Source organism: Stigmatopora nigra, chromosome 12 (genome assembly GCF_051989575.1).
Source record: "Stigmatopora nigra isolate UIUO_SnigA chromosome 12, RoL_Snig_1.1, whole genome shotgun sequence".
NCBI lineage: Eukaryota > Metazoa > Chordata > Actinopteri > Syngnathiformes > Syngnathidae > Stigmatopora > Stigmatopora nigra.
In genome coordinates this window covers 11,927,791-11,952,126 of record NC_135519.1, presented here as the reverse complement: position 1 = coordinate 11,952,126, position 24,336 = coordinate 11,927,791, and the positions used below count along the sequence as shown (strand labels likewise).

Genomic DNA, 24,336 nt, shown 5'->3' with positions numbered 1-24,336 from the left:
ACCAATTTCTTCCCATATTGCAAAAATATGCATAGCAGGTTCAATGAATACTCAAAATAGTTGTCCATTTGTGAGGGTAAACATTTTCCATCTCGCTACAGTGCCCTGTGATTGGCTGATGACCAGTTCAAGGTTTACCTTAAATTAGGAGAGGTTTTATGGATGACCCTAGTAAATAGGCAGATGTATAATTAATCTCAAAGGGATATTTAGTTTTTAAAATCATAAATTGGAGCAACTTTGCAGAATGAGTGACTTTTGATAAAGAATTGGGAAATAATTGATTATTAAAAGCACACACAAACATATTTGTTTTTGTCAAGTACATTTTGGTGTTTTGGCCTTATCGAACCTGCAGTTCAGGTCGGGGAAAAAAAGTGTATTTTTCTCAACTCCGGCTGTAGAAATACACTAGTAATTGCTTCCACGGTACAACGATGCACTTTTGTTTTATATTCAGACAAAGAAAAATATCTCCATCTATACAAGTCTTGCGGCTAGTTATCATATTTTGACTCCATCACCGGTAATAACAAATAATTCAGAGCTAGCCAGGATGCGCTGCACTAAAAAGAATATTTCCCTTGACAGCAGATTGTGATTCCAGAAAATTTCTAATATTGTGCTCCTGTCACAATCAATTTCCAATTACCATAAATCATTGCTGCACAAAGTGGGAGTCATTTGGAGCACTGCCTATTTCCTAATATAAAGAATGAATTGCACATTTGTATAATATCACAGGTTATTTCATTCATCCAGGAGGAAACAATCAAAGTAGACAAAAGGAAAGACAGAAAAAAAAGAAGGATATCGACTTGAAATTTTCCAATTTTCTCTGCTCTGTTTTCGGACTCGTACTCGCACAAGTCTTCAGTCAGACTTTTTCTATCAAGTGTAGAAAAGAAACAGGTTAGCCACAACATCTAATTGAAAGGAATCTGGCGAAGGGTGTAATGGTTTAGCGCACAAAAAAGGGGGGTAGTAGAAGAAGAAAAAAAAAAAAAAAACTCAGAACTCATGCCTCCATCCTGTGAAGCGTGATGGCGCTCATCCCGACTCGATCGGCTGTCACTTTTGACACAGCCTGCCAGGGTTCTCCTTCACCGATCATGGGTAACATGGCGGGTCAGAGGATGAAATAGAAAAGGCCAAACGCAGTCCAATATTTTCTCCAGCCTTATAACGGCAGATACTTAACTTGGAAACGTCAAGGACTCAAGAGAGCATGAAAAAAGCCTAAAATGACTGTCTAAAAAAAAAAGAAAAAGGCAGGCGGGGTCGGAAAGGGGGATAGTGTGGTGGGGGGCAAAACACAGCATGTCTCTATGAATGTCAAGATCCTGATGGTGTCCAAGCTAAGGCTGTGATACGATTGTAAAGGCACTTGCTCAGTGCGGCTCGTTCAACCATTTGAGGATCATTCAGATGGCGATCTGGTGACTGCGGCATTAAAGTCAAGAGTTTTTTCTCCGAGTCGTGCTTGTGCAAGTTCCCATTTCTCGGAAAAACACGATCAAAGTGTGGAAGGATAAACGGCTCTCTGGATATCCAACTCCTCTTAAGAATTAGCAAATGACCGGCACGATGCATAAAAAGGTGGCGATGGCGGCATGTGTAAGGGAAGGCAACAAAGCACACAACAATTAGGCCTTCTCCCACTTGGCTCGCCACGGGAGTCAGTGAAGGCATGTAATACCATAGCCTTAACTCTTAGTCCATTATGTAGTGTATCCGCAAGCCCGGAGCAGCAATGTTTATCTTCAACAGACTACTGAGCAGTTTCAAATCGCATTTTTAGCCCCTATTCTCAAGTGCCACAGTAAGAGATTCCAATTACTCCAATGGTAAGGAGCCAGCCAGGGAGGCATAAAGTACATTAGGGATCCCCTGTAACTGCGGGGACCTTTTAGAGACACGGCTGAAGAGGGCCGAGAGACTGGGAAGCTGATGATGGTGGTGGTGGTGGAACTGGGGGGGAGGAGGGTGTGTACGGTGACCCCCGCATGGATAGCCTCTGTCAAAACTTGACCACGTCAAGCACAAAGGCATTATGGGAATCCAGTGTCACCAAGTCCTAATTACTGTCTGTGTTCAGAGCAAATTACTGCCTTGTTCCTCTGATTAGCGAGGAGGCTAATCTTCACCTGTGTACGCCAGCACTGCTGAGGGCCCTTGAGTGTTAGCGCTTCGTCTTCTGTAATTTATTTTTAAATCAGTGCCCGCTCCCAAGAGTTTTGAGTGTTTTGTTGTGAACCGCTTACCATGATCCCCACCGCCGCCCCCTCACCCCTAAATCCTTGACTAAATCCTTGTTTGGTGCCACAGGAAGATAAGCAAGAACAACACTTGGGCATAATTGACTCGTACTCCTCTCTGAGATGTCAGCGCGAAATCATCTCTCTGCATATTGCTTTAGTATGTCGCGTAGTGCGCACTTCTGTATGTTGCAGATACAGAATCCAATCAAGTTGGAAAACAAACTAGCTCAACCCCTTTCCTGGCGGGGAGGAAAAACTTCTCGGTCGACAGTTTGGGAGGGGGCGAAGAGAGAGAGAAGAAGAAAAAAATAAATAAAAAAGTGCAGGAGAGCTGTTTTTAGCTACAACTCTCAACGTACCTCCTGCCTTCACCCTGGAGGTTGCGTTCTAGAGAGAAAAAAACACAAAAAAGCGCAACATTCGCAGAATTCTGTCACTATCTCGTCCGTCTGTGCGTAGAACGTCACAGGTAGTGTTACACAGGTGCTGTTCTGCACAGGAAGTGGCACACCGAGCTTGATTGGGACAATCCCAAGAGATGGGCGCATAAACATAGTGCACAGATGGGTCCAAGGGCCAGTGGGAGCAGCACCTTAATGAATACACAGCTGAGTACTACACTTCACAACATGCAAAACAATATTCACAGGCCGCCGTGGTTGGAAAAGGGGGGTAAAAAATAGAACAAAAATGATCTGAATATCATTAGGTTATGAATTATTCATGGTTATTTCTAGGGAGAACGCGTCAAAAAGTCCCTCGGCCTGCCGTCTGATGGTTTCATTCAAGATCTCAGCAGATATCCGTTTGTATGACAAAGCAGTTTAAGTTACAAATGTAAGCAGTTTATGTAGGACACAGTTGGGGCTCGGGTGTCGGCGACGTAATAATTAGGAGTGATTAAAAGGGTGCATTGGGATAAGTATAAACAGATTTAGGGAGAGGGTTACGTTAAGTGAAGAAAAAAAATGGAAAAACATGCATTGTTGACATGTTACTTCCCAATGTTTGGATGCATAATGTAAACAGACGGCCAAACATGGTGCATATTTAGCGTTGTTGTAGTCAGCGTGAATCGGGGATTGATTCACAACACTTGTGTGAGAAAAAAAAAAACGATAAATGCATCACCTCAAATATTTCACACTAACGTCGGCAATGTGTAAAAAGCTGTTGTGACAGCTTGGGTATCGAGGGCTACGTGGATGCAGGACGCCTGGCTGCGTACGAATGCCAAACGCGTAGAGAGAGGGGGGGTTCTGAAGGCTTTTGACATAAAAAAAACAGCCCGCCGTCGAACAATTAGGTGCTTCTCAGGGCCCCCATCCCGTGTTGGCGGTGATAATGGAAAGCTGTGAGGATAACTGGTGATAAATAGACTTTAACACCCTCCTCCTTAAAAGCAATGGCGTCCTTCTCGTATGCTTAGCTAATCATGACCATGGCCGGCAAATTCATACAAAAGACTAATTACTGTTGTACTCCACTTGAGTCTCAAAAGGCCTCTTATTGAAGGACTTGGGGGTTCGTTTCTCCTGCTTTCTTTTCTCCTCTTGATGGGTATTTTTTTAACAAGTAAGGGGCTGGCGCGAGACAAAAGCGTTTAAAAATCGGTGATTGCTTTCATCCGCTTTAATTACATTCAGAAATGGCATTTCTGCCACATAATACACCTCTATTGTTTCAGAATTATCTGGCTCGGGGAGAAGGAAAATCTACAATACTTGCCGAGTTAAATCGCCTCTTGAAATTGAAATACGCTCTGGAAATCCTAAATAAAAAAAAAAGCCGGCTTGTGCCGCTTGGCATTCTGCAAAAAAACGCCATTATTATGCATATCCAGGTAGAAAGTTAATTAACCCAAAGCTTAAGCTAATTATGGTAGCAGAATGCTATCAACCAAGCGCTTTCAGTCAGACAGCTGTCCGGAATTTCATTTGCTAATCATTTGTCTTTTGCCAGAACATATGGTACACCTCCCCACTATCACAGCAACAACAAACAGATGAAAATCATTAACTAAAAAACAATGTGGAAAAATCAGACGCAGATTTATGTGCCTTCGTGTCGTAGAGATGGGAACTATAGGAGGGGGGTTTAAAAAAGGCGGATTTGCCGCTCCTAGAAAGTATAATGCGCTTTTTTTTTTTGCTCGAAGATACTCAAGATTTTTTTTTTTAGGTGGATCACATGACCAGAGCGTGCTGGGATTTCAGATGCGCAAATATATTGTTTATATCTATATGCAAATGAGGCGGAATGTTGATCCCTGTTAAATTAATTACACGTTTCTATAGAAAGCATTTTTTTTAGCTTCTAGCACTGTACTTTTATTTTTAAAGGAATCCCTGAGCTCGGAATTAAATCAATTATTTTGCAAGAAATGTTTCATGCATTATTTTTTTGCCCCCTTTTGCTTCTGCTGGTGAAAAAAAAAAAACACATCATGGAGGCTGTTTAAAGGGTGATTGATATCGGCATTGCCTGGCGACATTATCAGGCAATAAAGGCTACTCAGGTTCTAATGCAACATGTCATACTCAGACTCCTGTAGTACATTTCTATTGAGGACCTCACAGGCTAAATTGCTTCCCCCCACCACGCCACCCTCCCTTCCTCACATCTCAAGCCGCTTGACAGACAAATTGATCAAAGCATTGTAAAATAATATGCTCACAAAATGTCTTGGGGCAGGAGTCCATTTTTTTCATATTTTACACCACCCCCCTCCCAAAAAAAAGAGAAGTATGATTTCCTTAGTGTTACAAGTCAATGTGAAAGATTCATTATATTTCCTCCGATAGTAATATGTTGTAAACAAAACATGAATCATGACGTATTTCTAAGCGTGTTTAAAAAAGGAGGTTGCAGATGGGCGGGCGGGGCATTTGGTGAAGCTTTTTAGCAAAGGGGGGCCCCAACTGGGGTTGTTGGAGATGTAATGAATTTGTTCATGTGATGGTGCCTTCAGGGCTGTCGTTAAGACCGGCAGAGAGGAAGGTTGATTTGAGGAAACGTGGCGAAGATCAGTTAGCAAGCAAAAGGGGCTTGAGACGTTTCTATTAGGAGGGAACTGACGGTCATGGTGCCTAAGCAATACTTCAAGAGCATTTATGTGGCCATAATGGCGCTTATCAATAACTATCTATCAATGCCCCTGCAATGCATTTTGCCGGCGAATTTGGCAGCCGAGAAACAACATAGCCACACAGTCACACATCATCTCGCCGTGCATACTAGATGTATTTCCCTCATCCACAAATATGGCCTAGGAGATCATTCATCAAGTCTGACTGGCAAAGCCAACCACCCCAGCATGTGGAAAGCTGACAAGAGCCTTGTTTAGTATGTCATAAATAAATCAATGGAAATGGCTGATCCTCACTACTATTATAGCTACACCAGGGCTTTGGTGAGATCTACATAGGTAAGCTTCCATTTTGTCACTTTATCGGAGGAGCCTCATTTTATGGTAGGCGTCCGAAAGCAAACATTTTCTTTAATAATTTCTACCCGGCGGCGCACCTCGATGGGAGCTTCGCTTATGACCGACAGCGCAAACGATACGCTAGAGATGATCTAGTGGTGTGAATCATTATATTCATTTGCATATTCTTACTGAACCTGAACGTACAAATTAAAGGCGGCTGGCAAAAAGGTAAGGGGCATGGTTATAGGACATCTCCCATCATCAAAATTCCATATTATTAATCTCCTCATTCAAAGTCATTAACAACAAGTGGAATGTTTTTCACTGCTTGATGAATTTGAGGCCACGGCACCCCCCCGCTAGGAAACACATGTTGAGGTAGAGAATATACAAGGTCATTAATGGGTTTCCATAAATTAGAATTTCAACATAGAACTTTGCTATCTGGGTGCATTTGGAAATGGTTTAATTTCCCAAACCATTCAAGGTTATCAAATGCGAATCTGCAATACATGGATATTTAATTCCAATCTAATCACAACTAATCTGCCACGTAGGGGACGACGCGGACCTGCAGAAATAAGGAAGGAACTACGTATTAGCGCCCGGGTTTAATCACTCTCAATCGCTTCAGTAAGACTGTCGACATTCTGACAATTTTGAGGGATGGCCAAGGCGTGAAATGCAATTACGTTCACCGCCACCGCACTCCAAAAAAAAAAAAAAACCTGTGTTCAACTTGCCTAGAAAAAAAATATAAATAAACAGAAAGAACTCCGACATGGCCTTTGCCGACCTCGCCATACACTCTAATCGACTCCCGCGTGAGTAATAAACCGGTTACTTGTGTGAAATTTCAAACATGGGGCGGAAACAAAACAAAAAATCCAATTTCCAGCCTTCGCCATATTCTATCGGCCCTCATATTTCTATCGCCTCGGCATATTTGCCCAACTTTCTATGGGTATATTTCTTATGGGATCCACAAAAAAAAGGCCCCCCGCTCGGGATGAGCGATGAGGCCACTCCATCACGCGAGTGGATACTGTCTGCCTGTAAATTTCACACCTTTGTTTACAGCGTCGGCGGGCCGGTTGTTTCTACGGTACCTTTCTGCAGGTGCGACATCCATTAGGATCCGGATGGCGTGTACGCCGTTCTCACAGGCGTCGAGTCGGAGGGTCCCCAGGGGAGTTAGTAAGGCGACGGTCTGGGGGGCGCACGGCGGGGCCTCCCTCGGTTTCCTCATCTCGGCGCCCTGCTAAAAAGGAAGCTCAATTTACACCTCACGTCATTGACATCGGCACGTGGCGACTTGCCACCATTTCCCACACACACACATTTGCATGGGGTGATCTATCGGAAAAAAGCCTTGGCGGGATGATGGCTTACGTGTTTGAACACCTCGCTTCCAAACAATGTCATGATGTAGGCTTGATCCCGCCCGACATTGCAATCCAATATTTCTTTGGTGTATGGGAAGGAAAGAATATACGCCTATCTGACCAATAAATCGCCCATTTTTCCCCCTCTTTCTGTTCTATATATCACATAAATGAGAAAAACAATGCAGTCTGTTCCCTTGTCTGGTAGGGGGGGATTCCCAAGATAGCTCGACATTATTTTCAATCCGTCATTTTTGGTTGATGGCCGGGATGTTTTTCTAGCATTAAATTTGTTCCTTGGGGTACAACTCCGATGGGATTCTGCTTTCCAGCCCTTAACAACAGCAAAAACGTGCAGCTTTTCTGACGACTGAGATGGATACTGGCAATAACCAGACAGCAGTTGCTTTTTTATTTTTACTTTGAGGGGGGAAGCGGGAGATGATTGACTATGTTATATGTGAATTCTTTTTTGAGGGATGGGGGTAATGACAAATAAAGGTCACATTGATTTGAAGGAGTTTTAACCAACAAGACCTTTTCTATCCAATAACCTTTACTTGAGAAAGTTTCTAAAAAAAAAATTGAAATACTTTTTTTTTTTTTATTGTTAAACCTGGCAACATGGGACTATTATTTGGATCTGGAATAAATATTGACCTATAAGATCTGTAATTTATATGCTATTGAGATCATATCTTTTTATTCCCAGGGTAATATAATTTGTAATTAATTGCAAAGATAGGGAATGTACAAGTATGAGGAAACAGATTTGACACAAAAGAAATTAAAGATGAAAGCCAGAAGGAAAATGTTTTGGGTGGTGCATATTTGTGAAATTAATTTAAGTAAAAAATAAAAAGACTGTTGTTAGTTACTCATATCATCATATTTCAAATGATGTCACTTTGTTTGAACATCCTATGCATTATCTGATCATTGCATCATCCTTTTCATCAAAGTACTATTATCCTCATAGGATTTAAATGGCTCCTTACCAGAGGCTAAAAAAAAAAAGAAAAATCCTAGGATTTGCTTGTTAAGTGTCAAATTGCTAACAACAAGAGATTTTGCAATGCTTGGAGAGAAAAAAAACGTGGCATACATTCTAATATAGGAGAATTTTTGACGACTTTTACTGGAAGATGCAATGTTATTTCATTGAGACTTGCAGAAGAAGCCTTTTCTGACACACGCACACACACATCTGTCATGGTATGTGATCACAATTGTGTGTTTAGTGTGTGCATGTTCTTCAACTTTCTTGTTTCTACTTTTCTTGGAGCTCTCACGAGGATTTTGCCAACACTGCACTGACAATAAAGACGAGAACATTTCTGAGCCTAACAATAGTAGTACGATGTGCACTTTGGATACGCACCGATCTGCCTGCCATTTAGCAAACCACTAATAGACCCCAAAGAAGAAGACTAAGAAAGAAAGAAAAAAATAATGGACTGTAGCAATTATGTTCCAGCTAATAGTCTACTCTGATTAAAAAATAAAGCCATCACGACAGACGACGCCGAAGATCCGCGTAGTTTGTTTACGCATCTCTTTACGAATAACAAATAACAGCTTGCTGTCGATCATTGTGCTTTTTCTTTACTACGATCTGGAGTGGAAAATCGACGCAATATGCATTTTATAATTCTAGATCGACGCACCAAACCGAGAACGTCTGGTTTCCCGGAAAAGGGGTGAAAAAAGTTTGATCTAATGTAAAATAAAGTCTGCACATGCGATCGGAGTAATAGAGTGTGTAGAACAACGTCTATTCCGTTAAATATTAAGCTGTGGGTGACAAAGAGTGACATTAATAGTAGATTAAACGCTTACAGTGGCATTTGACTTACTCCGCGTGGTTGTATGCTGCACACTTGTTTTGCTGCTCATCACTTCCTGATTCATTATGTGCGCAAGTGGTGTTAGCCAATCACGGTAAGTAAACAGTCTCCGGTCAGTGATTGGACAAAATTTGACAGGCCCTTGTCTCCAACAAGCATCATTAAAGGCTTCATAGTTAAGGACAATGTCAGATAGTGGTTAAAATAACTTTGGAAAGATAGTTACTTGCCTTCATTCCCACTGATTCCTATTTTTTTAAGAGCAAGAAGTTGCTTTTGACTTATTTATGATTGAAAATCAGATCTAAACCAGGGATGGCCAACTCATTGGGATACCCTATCCGGTTTGCTTTCCATATCTCCCTCCGAAGACACAACTGAATCAAATAATCGGGATCGGTTTCAAGGTTCTGGACAGTTTGCTGATGAGTTGATCATTTGATTCAGTTGTGGTAGAGGAGGGAGATATGGAAAATAGACAGGATAGGGGCTCTCAAGGACCGGGATTGGTCACCGCTGGTCTAAACTGTTTACACAATCAAAATAAACGTGTTACTTCTTACTTACTTTGGACACAAAATACAGCATCTTTTCTGATAATCAAAATATAGGGTGAAACGAGTACTAGGACATTTTCTAGGAAAATAAGTGGGGTATGGTGCCACTACGGATGCTCAACTTGTGGGCCTACATATTTTTCACCAACAGACCCCAAAAAAGTCTAGTTTTGCGGACTAATATTTGCTATTTTACACAAGAACATTGTGCTAGTTTGCCTTGCTTGCCTCCCCACACATTTAAAAAAAATGATAAAATAATTTGGACAACTATAGATGACCTTGCCTCCCACTTCTCATCTCCCCACATCTAAAGTTCCACCAATCAAAAGATGCAGACATGGTGTCTCCTTCTACAATTGGCCAAGATCCCATTTAAGCCCCTCCTCTGCCAGAGACAAACACAAGGCTTATCGAATATGGCTAATGGGTCTCAAGTTGGGATTTGGCATCTTGCATGGGGGGTCCCAGCACACGGTAGACAAGTAATAGTAATGATTTAGATATTTGATTTGCTTGATAGTTTTACAAGAGAAATACGATTATAGATGTATCCGTATTCATTTTCGACACGTTATATTCCCACTTATAGCCAAGACATTCATCCAGTTCTCAGTCTCTCGTGGCTCCTCACTGAGCTCTATTGGGTCCTGAGCATAATGCCTGTGAATAAAAAATATCCTAGCGAATGCACGTATGCACGACAAACTAATAAATCTGCCCCGTCACAATAAACAACACGGCAGGCAGCGTACACTGAATTTATCACCGTTTTTATGCGGTCTAAAGTGGAGCGGACTTTTCTTACGTCCCCCTTGGAGCCGTCGTGGTACATTTAAAGCCGGCACAATATTTCAGTCATTCTTGTATTGTTTCAAAAATGTCTTTTGTCCTCGGCAGTCTTATTTTTTTTAATTTCAGAGCTTCTTTCGGCTCTTTTTGGAATGCGGCGAGCAGGCGGGCCGGCGTGGGCCGGTGGCCCACACCCCGTCTCGGTGGCGAGGGGTGTGTGTGTGTGTGTGTGTGGGGGGGGGGGGGGGGGTGAACGCCACCCCTGCAGAGACCATTTTGAAATCTGTGAGGATTTCTGTGCCATCTGGACCCGCTGCCAGTCTGCCCCAGATAGTAAGGGTTGGCAACGGTACCCGACGGTGCAATATGGCTCTCTCTTTAATGAACTACTAACTGTCCCCCGTTTTAATTGATGTGACATTTGAGCCATTTATCTCTGACATTTCAATGAAGGATGATTCTCAGCCTTGCCATTTACTTTTTTGGTGCTATTTTCTAAGAGCTATTTGCATTTTTCTTGCCGGAAAAAACTGCTTTTTTGTCTCTCATTAGCTAATTAGAGAGCAACATGCACAATTAATAAAAATGAACATAGACTAGTTTGATACAGGCTTGATGAAGGATCATCAGGAAATGGCTCTTTTCCTCGTGTCCATCAAACGTGATTGGAAAAAAAAGGGGGCCGGCACGGACCTGAAAGGTGACGGGGAGACGCCGTGTGACCTTTTAGTCGCATACCAACATGCGACCTCCAGTGTGGCACAACTTATGTTCTCAGCATGGGGAGAATCAGGCCCAATTAATCAGCATATGATTGCAGTAGGCAGCCCCCTCTGCTGGAGCTTGGGAGACATACTCTTTGAATGCATCAGGAATGTTCCGATTGGTAGCCAGGAAAAATTACTATACCTAACTGGAAGGTTTTCAGGTCAGATTTTAGCTTTGGAGGAAAAATAATAATAATCGGATGAGATTTTTGGAGATAGGGTTAAAAAAAAGCAGTTGAGAATGTGTCTCGAAGGCTTGAGAGATCGTTTTTTTTTATGAGGACAAAACGCAAGGTCAGTGTGTAGAGGTCATGTGACATTTTGGGAGTCAAATAGGTCTGATTTTTAAAAACTTTGTGACAAAAATGTAGGGTATTGGTGATAAAAGCTGTTTGGAAATGGGAATTCTCTGACCTGGCAACCTAGTACCATTAACCTGGCAACCTAGTACCATATGGTCAAACCGACAGAAAGTCGAAATAATGTTAATGTTGCACTCAATTGAGATTTTGTTTATCTTTTACATTTAATTTTAGAGGAGCAGAGTCACGATCAAAACGTTTTAATCTGGGCAATGTCCATCTATGTCCTCTTTTCTATTCTCTGGCGTCCAACCAAATTCTCCTAAAAACTCTGATGTCAATGTAAAATGCATGTCCCGACATGTCCTATTTTGCTGAACAATTGTTGTAATAATATTATCATTCAACTTTGTAAATCCAAATTAATTAATGCAACGACAACAGACAGGCCCCATCTGTCCACACATTAAACAATTTGTTTGTGCGCTAAGCGCGTTTTCCATCGTTTGTCTTTTCACGACAGGAACTGCTGTTGACCGCCATCGCCCAAAGACAAACGGCCATAAGTACGTGAGAATGGCGACGAGGTACGTATCAAAGAGCGCAATTGTTTTCCGTAGGCCAAGCACATTTAAAGGTTTTTTAAGATATCCTTTCAAAACAGGCGATGACGGCGGTTCCTTTGATTGTGAGCCGCATCATTGCCAAGGTGTGGTGCCTGTCTGTACTGATCTCTTTTGTTCAAAACTGGCAGAACTGCTTTTCCTGTACCGTTTCCCTCACTATTTTTGTTTGTGTCAGGTGTTGACGGACTTATAGCGCGACCGGCTTCCTTTTGGCGTACGGAGCCAGATGTTTGCGACAATAACAAGCTTCGGAATTTTTAGTCACGTATTGATAAAAGGGGCTTTATTGGCAACTCTTTCCAACCCATGGAGTGAATGTCAAGGGCAAGGCTTGTGTCCAGTACACTTTTCCGGTTCTTAAGGTGGATGAATCGGAAGGAAATGTATGGGTTTTTTCAAATGTGTGAGGTCAAAAATGAGGGATTTTTTTGTTGTATGGGCTTGCTGTTTTTAGTTTGGGTGGGGAAATACATTTTTGAGCATCAAGGGAAGGAAAATGATGAAAAATCAGGCCATTATAGGCTATCATTGTGTTTTATATCTCAGTTGGGGAAGGAAATGTATGGATTTTTTAAATGTGTAAGGTCAAAAATGAGGGATTTTTTGTTGTGTGGTTGCAGGTATTAGTTTTTGTGGGGTATTTTTTTTTTAGCATCAAGGGAAGGAAAATGTACAGATTTTTCAGATGTGTAAGGTCAAAAATGAGGGATGTTTTGTCATGTGTGATTGCTGCTTTTAGTTTGTGTGGGGAAATATATTTTTGACCATCAAGAGACGGAAAATGTTGAAAAATCTGCCCAATTATTGCTACATGTACAGGCTATCATTCTATTTTACATTGTGGTCTAGTGTGGTCAAGTTAATTCCACATTTACAGTCAGGGATCGTGAACAAGTTTAACATTAACGACCTTCACTGTTTCCATTGTGTTAAAAAAACAAAAAAACATCACCAGATCCTCTTTCAAAGACATTCATTCCTAAAAACTAAGTTCATCCAAATTATCCAACTGCATGTACATCACTAAATCAGACTTTTATGACTCTGCGGTTAAAGCAATTGAAGCCATTTGGAATTCCTGACAGATTGCGATAGCCATGTTGTATTAGCTAATGTGGCTCTAAGGGCCCCGCACTGCACATCTGGGGTTTTTGTGGTACCTACCAAGTGTACAATAGCCGTTATGTTCCCAAATCCAACCTGTAAAAAGCCAACATGTCGCTTCCTTCCTTCTTTTTTTTAACTCGGACACTTTTCCTCTCCCCGGATCCTCTCTAAAGAATTATCCTGATGGCCACAAAAGAGGCCTCACATTTCTCGCACCCGCCTCCAATGCCCACTTACTTAACGCGCTTGTGTCCCTCCATGTCTGATGTGATTTTGGCCTCTCCTTCCCCTTCCTTCTCCATTTTTTTTTCTTCCTGTTGACACCCGCGACTACAAATGCGCCAACACTTTGGCAAATGAAGAGGCTTGAACTCCTGACAGGCGGTGTCGCCGACGCCATGACACACTGGCCCGCACATGCTGTGCGGCATAATGATGACATTAGGATCCAGTGATAATATCAGGACGCACTTCAGATAAATGACTGATAAACCAGGGGTTGTGCCTCTCGTATTACACGCTTGACAGAGCAGCTAATCAGTGTCCAAGTGACTGCTATTACATAAATCATGAGCTTGACTTTGATGCATATTCCATCCGTGTTCCCTATTCATCACGTCATCTGAGGCGGATGAAGTAGGGTGGGGGGGCCTGGAAGGGGGGGTGGGCGACTATGGGTTGGTCTACCGCAGGGGTTGGTAACCTTTTTGAAAGAGAGAGTCATAAACAATTGTTATTTTTTTTAATGTTATATCTAAAGAGGCGTTCTCAGAATTTAAGAGTTAAAAATATATGAAAATTAGCGATTTTTTTATGTATATATTTTTTTATCATTATTATTTTTTTGCATTTCACCACTTTTTAGTCAAAAAAAGTCTCGGATTTCTTTGGACAACATGTTAGTAATCAATCAGTATTAATGAGATGATACATTAAGAAGAATAATGAAAAACTAAATTATGATTGGCTCTCTCATTAGTGATTTCCATATTTTACCTCACAGGTTAATGGAGAGCCATATAGATTCATGAAAAGAGCCAGATATGGTTCTGGAGCCATAGGTTCCCTACCCCCTAGTCTACCGGGTGCCTGCCTGGCCAAGACACATTTTAAAAGCACATTATGTTTTCATTAGAATTTGATACCATCCATTCCAGTGTTGATTTGATTTTACAGGCTAGGGTCATCTGATAGAAAGCTGGTAAAGAGGGTGTAGGGTTACCTCGGCGTAAGCACATTTGCCATTTACAGTAAAGGTGTGTTTTAATTGCATGGCGCTATGGATTTATTGGGAATATACCTTCTTAGCGGAGGTGGACATAAAAAAAGCTGAGTTGCGGCTTTTTTTCTTCTCCCGGGCCATAAAAATGCAGGTATACCGAGAGACAGATGCCCAAGTTAGACGCCGTCGTGTATCTGTTTTACCCTGGACTATTGGGGTCAGAAGAAGTGAAGGTGGGGGTGTTAATTTAATCCCCATTCTTACCCAGAGCATGGCCACGTTCTCAAAGGAGCTTTATCTCTGACAACTGTGTCAAATTAGAGCCACCACGAGCCCCTCGTAAAGAATATGTCTGTCAGGCTACATTGTCCCAGCCCCCCCTTGAAATATGCGAGACAAAAATAGAAGATAACGCCGACGTCGTCGTCGCCGTCCTTGCGCTCCGACATGATGAAATCATTTTCCAGCCGTGCGATCTCTGTCAAACCGAGACAAAGCGCTAATAAAAGTGACGTGGCCACGCGTGTTACGCCGTAGCTTCCAATAAATAGCAGTGTATTATTATTGCCAATTACAGCGTCTTTGCATGCTAATAAAATGCTTGAACGGAATTATTTTGAGAGCTTTATTAGCTGCTAATTCATTGTAATTCAAACCGGGCGGCAACGGATGTAATGGATGGCGGTGTAACATTCCATTAGGCATGGTACATAACTCCAGGTCAGCCTACTATGATAAGTGCCCGTCATATATCTGGGTGCTATCATAGCTGTCCCGCAGTCAAAGATGTAAAACAACTCCTAATATTCTCCCCCCCGCCTCCCTTTTGGGTGTTCCACCCCGTTATCTCCATCTCCTTAATTCTACGGGGACTTCCTGGGAGACAACATTTTGGTAGACCTTTTGACCTAAAGCATATTTTCCATTTGAATGGTCCGACTAGTGAATATTTACAAGCGTGTTTAATATATAATAGAGCTCATCTGTGAGGATCAGGAGCCATTTTCTGCTCAGTCAGGCCCACGTCGGCCTCAACCTAACCCCCCCGCTCCATTCGCTGGAGGTAATATTGACCCCTTTTAAAAAAGCAAATGACCTACGCCTCATTTAGGCCAAGTAGTATGCATGCGCCTTTTTGTACAAGTCCTGAGGGCATACATGTTTATAACAAGGAAGCGCTGGGTTGTCTCCAATGTAAACATCTTAGCACTGTAATATTGTATCAGCAAAGTCCCAGAAGGTGGCAGATTTAATAATGTGGGTGGATTATATAAGAGAGAGAAATAAAGTAGTAATTTGAAATTGTTTGGGGACCTTTTGTGTCAGTGGTTATAGAGGCTAGGGGACAATTCCCCTCCCTTAGGCCACTGTTAAAAAGGCAATGACTTTTCTTGTACGCTCGTGCAGCATTTTGGAATCTACATGCATTAGTGGCACCACAGGCTTTTTATCACACGATTAGTAATGCATAATACATTTGATTCTATTATCGGGCAATGAATGGAGACGGCCGAAAGGAAGACTTGGATGAATAGGATGGGGGTATCCTGCATAGTATATATTTAATAGAATAGAAACTGAGCTTGTTTCTTTAGACCAAAAAAAAAAAAAAAAACCCTCCGCCCCATTTTTTTTTTTGCTTGTACAACAACGAGCTTTTTAATCTCTTTCTTGCCCATGAAAGTCTCAGTAATTGCTATATTTCCTTTTTTGTTTCAAGGACCTTTGATGATCCCTTGGCTTGCATCAGAGGGCAAAGTCATTAGTGGAGAAATGAGCTCAAGTGAAGAGGAAGCGATTGTGAAGCTCCCAACGTGATTGGGAACTTTCTTTCTTTGCCTCATTTTGAAACACTTGCACGTAAAGCAATCGGGACAATGACAATAATACCTACTTATTTATTTCCCGGCCCCGGCCATGTTAACGATGCTTGAAAAAAATACACTCGGGCCACCTTAAATCGGCCCCGGAACGCCGCACTGCACGTACAGTAAGCAAAAAAAAACGTGATAGTCATTGTCGAGCTGTTCTGGGAGGTTTGTGGGGAGGGGTGGGTGAGTTTGCCTGAGTGCGAAAAACACGTGAAATATGAAATGCTGTCACTCAAGCGGTGGCGGCGGCGTGCACTCTGTTGCGGTTGGGTGACGGTGTTGCTTTCATGTAAATCACAGGCATTAGAAATAAAAGACGGGCCTGTTGACTCGTTTCATGCGGGGAATCGTCGGCCCGGCATGTGTTGCTCTGTCTGCGCTCCACTCTCGTGTGGAAAAGCAAAAGTCCCCTGGGCCCCCCCCCACGACACCCCCCACCCCGACACTGCTCCCTTGGGTGCACTGCATATAATTACCCACAATCCACCCTGAAACAGCTCTCATTTACAGTAATCAACAGTCTGCACTTCAAAAGATTCATGTGGCATCAAATAGAGGGAGCCGGCGTGTGTTAATACAAATTATTATTACAGCCACACACTTACCTATACACACTGAAGCTGATGACTCTGTTAACTAAAGAGATCCAGGCACTTCCCACCCAGTGTGTGTTGTTTCGGGTGTATTTAACTCCACGTTTTTCCAACCTGTAAAGAGCCCAGATGCATATTTCAAGTTAGAAGAAATGATCAATGACGAATCAAGATGATAGTCACCTCAAAATGCTCTACAATATTCCTTATTTGAAGTTTGACTATATTAAAGGCAGAGTTGATACACTCACAGGAGGCGTTTTTTAACTCCCTTGTAAAAAAAAGGAGTTAAAAGACCTTCCTTTACCAAAAATAAATCTTTTTTATCAGTCTGCATTACAGTACATGACTGAAAGGAATATTTCACCATTTAAAATATTATTTCACCAAACTGAACATGATTTTGAGTCGTTTGTTTACGTATGTTTTCTCAGCTGCCAAACATTTGACCCTTAGCCTTAACTTCACTTCAGGTAGTATTGGAGACCTTAAAACATAACTATTTACATGTAAAATTTGAATACTTACAAAAAATCTAATTACAAAATCACTTCTGCAATGAATTAACTTTGTAAATTGATCTATCACTTTACTTTTGTCAATGTGTTGGGTAAAACTCATATTACCTTAGAACCTCTATTACACAGACCTCTTATATGCAAGTGACATTGATTAACAAATAAAACTCATAAGTCAAAGTCCTTCTTTTAAGTGAATTATGAGATATTTCCCTCAATATATCTTGGCATACTATTATGACATTATGCTGTGGTTGGAAATCAGTGAATAAAAGGCTGATGAGGTCAGCAGTGATGTGTGACACACTGATAACTTCAAAAAGCAGTCTTAGTTCAATATAAGCACTACACAGTAGGGGGGGCGATGAGATTGTGGGGGGGAGCCCAGGCTCATCAAGGGCTTTAATTTACATGACTAACAAATTCACACAAGTGAAGAAATGCAAGCTCATTTTGATTGTTTGGCAAAGCTGACGGTGGTCTGTGCGATAATGGTCGTTATCATAAAGTGGAGCCATCATTAGGCTTGATTTCAGATAATGGTCAGTGTGCAAATACAAAAGAGGGGCCCTCGTGCCATTAAAGGCGTATTAAGTGAATTAACTCACATTCACAGTACGCTGTGTTGTTGCTGCTCGGGACAATAATAACGTGCTTCTCACGTGGAGTCATTTCTCTTCAAAACCGCCCATTTGCATTCATAACAATTTGCATGGTGAAAATTATTCTCATTATCTTAGTTATTAAAAAAAAAAAGACACCTGACCTGCTCCTCTACTGCAAACATTTGTCGTATATTGTTTACACACAATATGACGTTTGGTGTGATTATTTCCAGATGGCACTTTGTATATGTTAATTTAGTCATTACGCTCCTTACATGACGTAAACATCATATAAAACATATGTGCTGCTAAACGAGCATAATTGTACAGCTAGTAAATAACGCAGCTCTAATGTTGTGTCAAAGCCGCCTGTAATTATGCAGAACAAAATACAAACATTGACGTGTAAATTGGTTTTAAGTGTTTCGCCACAGATTGTCTTCCAAGTTTATTTTTAAATTTTGTTTTATGGTGACACTATAAAGTGGTTGTTTTGTTTAGATGAGCAGATAAAAGTAACATAGCGTAATGCAACAGAACTGTAATAAATGCCTACTTCATACGGTTCTTTTTTAGTGTGCATATTATACATGAATCTTTTGAAGAGGAAAAGAAGAGGCTTATGTTTTTGCCCATAAAAATGCATTAGAAATATAATTTTAATTACAGAGTCAAACTAGCAGTATTGGAAACATAAATAAAAACAAGTTAACTACTCATAGCGTTTTGGATTGCATGGATGGCTATCACAAGATTTTGCAAGTTATGGTTTTTAGTTTATACTTTATGGTCTGGTGTTTTAGAATATGTTCAAATAAGGGTGTTGTATATAATAATAATGCATGTGTATGTATATATATATATTTTAGCTACGTGCTTATTTATTTATATATTTATTCATGTATTTATTTATTAACTTACTTATTACCTATCTATTTATGTCTAAACTGTCTTTTGCTGTGTCTGTATTCTCACACTCTTGCAACAACGAAATTTCCCAAATACGGGATGAATAAAGTTATCCAATCCAATCCAATTTTGTACTAAGCAGCCATTTCTAGTAAAGTTCTGCAAAAAATAACAACAATAACAAAAAAATACACCCATAAAAAAGCTAATATTGATTATAAATCTGTTTCCTAATAACAATCCTACTTGATGCCATTTGACAAACATGTAGTATTTCTTGTAGTGTGTCTGCATATATATTCCGAACAGCCAGGTATAGCACGACTGATCAACCGAGTATGTCCAAATGTACTTGACATACCTCACTGACTCTCTAATTCAAAAATTGGTCTCCCGTTTACCTCACGTCGAGAGAAAAAAAATAAAAATTAATAAATAAATAAAACGCCTGGCGTTCTTTCCTGGCCCCCCCACCGAGACCAGCGTCAGACATGACATGCTCCTCTCTCCAGTGGGAAGCAAAGTAGCCTCCTCCACAGAAGCTGCCTCTGACCCTCTGGCACTGCCGGGCCTCATCATTGCCGCTCCATTAGGAATGCGTGAGCGGGTCTCCAAACGGGCGCCAGGCGAGCCACATTACTCCTGCTGGCAGCTCCCCTAGTGGCCGGGTCATGTCACGGCGTGGGTGCCCTGTGAGCGAGCTTGTAGCAGCTCTGCCCTTGACACGCCCCCGCCGAACCCCCCTCCCCAAACCCTTTTACCATCTCACCCGCCTCCTCCTCCTCCACGGAGAGGGGGGGTAGAGCAGACCGTCCGGATGGGGCACTGGGGGTGCCAGCTGGTGCCAGCTGCGAGGGGAGACATCCAAGGTGGCGGACACCTGTCCTAACGCGCAGCCCCCACAGCTCCCACAATGCATCTGGTGTGGCCCCGCAGACCCATCGTGGGGAAATGAGGCGCTAACCTTGAGGAGAAATGCTCCCAGCGTCACATTAAGAGAGGGTCTAATTGCCGTGAGCTCGCACTGCCAAATGGCATTAGGAAGCACTGTCGTTTACTTTAACATAATGGCTCAGCGGGTTTTTTTTTTTTTTGTTGGCCAAACTTGCCAGGTTCCTTCGAAGTTGCCCCGGTCACGGGCGACCCGTGGAGGACATCGAGAGCGTAACCGTTTTGAGAGGGTTTTGCAAAGTCATTTGAGACTTAAAAGACCATTCCAAGGTAGAATCGGCTATAAAGATATCATTGTGAGCTGTGAGATGTGATACATGGGCCTTCAGTGGGGACTTGTAATCGTAATAATGGCGCTTTCACCTCGTGGACGTCATGTGGGATGCTACATCAACATGCAATGACAAATAAAATTGGTCCAGATTTGTGGAGCAGATTGGTGGAGATTTTGGCTCGGACCACCAATCAAAGGGAAATTTTTTACAGAAAATTCTGTCTAGTTTCAAGCGGTATACACAACCAATTAATTACTTTTTGGGACCAAATTTAAATAACAAGATGGCTTTAGATACCCAATGCTTAAGCAAAATGATACTATCTCCTACTATAATCACTATTTCTTCGCCATTTACTGAACAGAACCTAAACTGAGGTGCCAATGCAACATTATTGTTAAGATTTCAATCCAACAACCACATTTGTTTTTGAAAATCTGTCTTTTTTTCTTCATTCAAATCAGAAAATTAGATTTTCCAAAAGGTCAGGTCAGATCTACACCCGCAGAGATAACAAACCACTTTTCATAAACAAAAACGATAAAATACTCGCCATATTTTTACCTCGTAAATCAAGGTCCGGTCGATTCATCAAAGCAACTGATTGCTTATTCTTAGTCCCAGGAATAGTTGCACACCTTAAGCAATACAGGCTGTAATCTGATTGGTGGGAAAGAAAAAAAAATCAGATACAACATCCAGGGTGGCTCCAATCCCCCCCTCTTATTTTTAAACATACTAAATCCACGCTATTCCTACCGTCTCACCACTGGCATGTAAATAGCATCCATTTATGAAACAGGGAGTACATTAACTCCACAATCCATTTGAGTGATGTTATTATTCATCGGCTTTTGTATCAGACTCTCTTTGTCATTTCGAAGAAATACTAGCGCTCAGTCCACTCACTGTGATTAAATTAAACAAGCGTGTGCTCATTACATTATGCATACTGTATTAAGAATAGCCCTGACCGGTCTGTGGCTGCTGTTCGGCAGGGCCCCCGTCGAGAGCGATCACACGTTTTTGCGGCTGGACTAGATTTTGGGGCGGCCATTAGCAGAACAAAAATCACCTTTGATTTAATGAAAGGTCCTCATTTGCTTAGCGGCGGCGCTCGGTTAAATGAGGCACCCCCCCATCGGCAACTAAGCTACTAACCTCCTTCCGTTCTTGCCTTTTTGCCACAGTTGGAAGGAGACAACGTCCCCTCTCGTGTAGTATAATGCGGCGATGATCCTATGATGTGGTGTTTCAAGTCTGCGGGACTGTCAAGAATACTCTGAAAGGTGCTTCTAATTGCAGATACACCTCAGCACTTGAAAGTAATGAATGTAAGCGCGGGCAAACCTCTAAGGATCAAACGCTAGTAATACATCATCAGTCCTGAAAAGGGTAATTCGTTTCCCTTCGCCAAGCAAAATATTAGAAGTTCAGATAGGGGTTTTTATTATTAATTTATTCCCACCCCTCCTTCCCCTCAATACATGTTTTTGTAATTGAGGAGAGATGAATATAGTAAGTCATATATCTTATGGCAAGTGTGGACTAGATGTGGGATTTGACTGTGTAAATATTGTTTGTAGTAAGTCGCAACAAAGATGATTCTTCCTCAAACACTTTGTTGATATGTTTGATTGGATTTTGAGACCATGTATTTCCCAAGACCACCGCTAATCATATTTTATTACGTCTCATACGGAATTTATGGAGTCATTTTGTGTACTTGGGAAAGTCCGTCTTGTTGTGTTCGGATAAAGGCAAAGCCGCTGTCGGCGGCTCTTAAAATGAAGTGTTTTGTGTTAAATGGACTGACCTTTTTTTTTTATTTCCCAATTCGAGAAAGTTTTTGCTGCGTTTTCCGGTTCCCACGCGCCACATGTGGAAAGGGAGCGTCCTCATACTCTGTAAAGTACAAGAAGAGATATTTGTGTTGAAAAGAGACAGTCAGATACATTGTTTTTAAAAGTATGTCAGACGGGTCGGGTAAGTCCAAGATATGATACACAAAAAAGTGCATCCGTTAACAGTACATAAGAAACATACAGAGAAAAGAAGGACTAAAGTATTAACATACTCATCACTTATTATTAAAGTAAAAAGTATAAAGTACAAAGTCAAGTAAAAAAGAATGTATTAAGATATATTAAAATGCCATTTAAAAAAAGATAGAAGGGCTGTAAAACACGAAAAACAAATAAGAGTGGACAGAGCTACTGCTACTGGCGCCATGTTGGGGAAAAAAAACAACAACATTATTTGGACAACGTTGGTAGGCCGGATCTAAAAGCCGTATGTGGCCCGCGGGCCGTAGTTTACCCTGTCTGTTCTAGGGTTTCATTGTTAAAAGTGGCTGGACTAACCGATAATGTCAAAAAATCTAGTATTCAGCGGCATAGAAACACTGTGTAGCACATAAACTATTCACATGGCGACGTTAAGGTCTATAACCGACATTCTGGGTTCAGACAGGCCATAATAGAATCAGAAGTTGCAATTGTCACATTGATAAGAATCACATTTTTCAGCTATCACTTCACATACGATAAAATCCACACACATACCTAATTAAATGGGGTGTAAATTGCTTTAACCTCTCCTATTTGCTCCACGCGTCCCGTGCGGGAAGCAGGAAATGACGGCAGATGTAGGGCAGTAAAATAAAAATAATGGTGCTTTGATACCCTCTGCCTGTTCTGTGGGTTTATTCACATTGTGTAAAGGCTTGAAATTCCCAAAACAGCAGCTTAAGACTCTCCAACACTTATTCCGCTGAAAAAAAAAACGTAAAAGACTTTGTCAAAATACGCCACTGGGAGCCAACCGTTGGGTTTTAATAAAACCAGGCCTAGTACGCACTTGGACTTTCTGGCTTGAGTCGGCGCTATGACCACACTGAGTCGGCGCTATGACCACACTAAATAAATCCTATACGTCGCCATTCTCAACAACTTGGTCCCTGGCCCACTCGTCAGCATTGTCGTCATTCAATACGTCATAGCCTCACTTGAATTTTTGTCTTCACTTTGCAAGAAAAAGCACTTTAAGACATTTTAAAGATGCCATGTAATACTGCAGCAAGTGACTTTAAAAGGATAGTTAACCATATTTTGGACACAACTCCATCCAAAAGAGTGAAAAGCAAGAAATTTGGACAAATTCCGCTAAAAAAATGTCCAAACATAATGATGTCACAACCAGAATGAGCAGCAGATTTTTGCAGTCTTCTAGTATAGGATCTTATGCTTTCTATTCTCTTGTTACCACATAAATGTACTGTTATTCCGCCAAATTGTGCTTGCTCGCACAGCACTTGAAAGCCAGACATGATTTCCAATTCTGGTTGTGATGTCACAACCAGAACCGCTGAATCCCTCATGCAATGTTGAAGTAACTACAAACTGGATTAAAACAGCTATAAAACTGCAAAAATAGTTTCCAATGGAATTCACATTAATGCAGCCATTTCAAATTTTTGTTATCCTACTGCAAACATTTAATATCTCTCGGTAGCATATAACAGGCAAGAGTTAATCAGGGTATGATACTATTGTCATTTTATGGTGACAACATGAAAAAGTTAAAAGATTTTTTGAAGAAAATGTCAATTACAAAATGACTACCCCCCAGCCCCTAAAAAAAACGCTTCCCTGCCAAAAAATATCATCCATAATGGTGCCATGGGGACTCAATCAAAACAGCTCCGGCCTTTCAGCAGAAGTCAGGCTTCTTACGGCGAGGTGACCTTTGGCGGCCACCGAGCTGTTGACCCCGGGAGGGGCGAGGTAAGGAGTTCAAAGCCCAGCTGTCGGCGTGTGATCCGCTCACCTACGGCACGGTCACATGCCGCGGGGCCACTTGCCCCCCGCCGCCGCGTAAACTCGCCTGGGCTCTCAGAAGCCAGATCGGGACATGCTTTGCACCTTCAATGGTGCTCTAAACTGCAGCTTCAGTGGAGCGCAATGTTGTTTGTGTGTTCGCGGGATGTAATTTACGGCCTCGCGTCGGAGGCGTTGCGCGGGGACCGGCGTCGCGGCTGCTCGCGGCATCTGCTCGAGCCGCCGCTGAGGAGAGACTATAACAATGTGCCATTCACGGGCCAGATGATGTCCAACTGTGAAGTAGAGCTTGGACAGGAAGGGCAGGAGAAGGGCAAAAGAGACAGGTGAGCCTGATGGACTTTCACAACTTCTATGCGTATACGACCTGTCTCTTTTTATATTACACTTTGGACTGTAGACGACATACCTTTCTCAAAATAAAATAATAATAATAATAAAAAACCCACATTGACTATGTCCTACATTGTACAGAAAAC

At 41.7% G+C, this 24,336-nt stretch overlaps 1 protein-coding gene across 5 annotated transcripts in view; it reads right to left on the bottom strand.

The window, feature by feature from the left end:
• LOC144205133 (methylated-DNA--protein-cysteine methyltransferase-like) overlaps window positions 1–16,876 on the bottom strand; it is a 39,080-nt gene extending 22,204 nt beyond the window's left edge. Inside the window, exons 1-2 of one of the 5 annotated variants that reach the window (XM_077729272.1) lie at window positions 16,773–16,876; window positions 6,801–6,952 (exon numbers count right to left, since the gene is read on the bottom strand). In XM_077729272.1, coding sequence (XP_077585398.1) covers window positions 6,801–6,940 — 140 coding nt within the window. In that variant the 5' untranslated portion in view covers window positions 6,941–6,952; window positions 16,773–16,876. Of the gene's footprint in view, window positions 1–6,800; window positions 6,953–8,915; window positions 9,005–16,772 lie in introns of those variants that run through there. The other 4 variants (XM_077729269.1, XM_077729270.1, XM_077729271.1 and 1 more) reach the window with 4 other exon arrangements.
• Window positions 16,877–24,336: the final 7,460 nt, after the last annotated feature.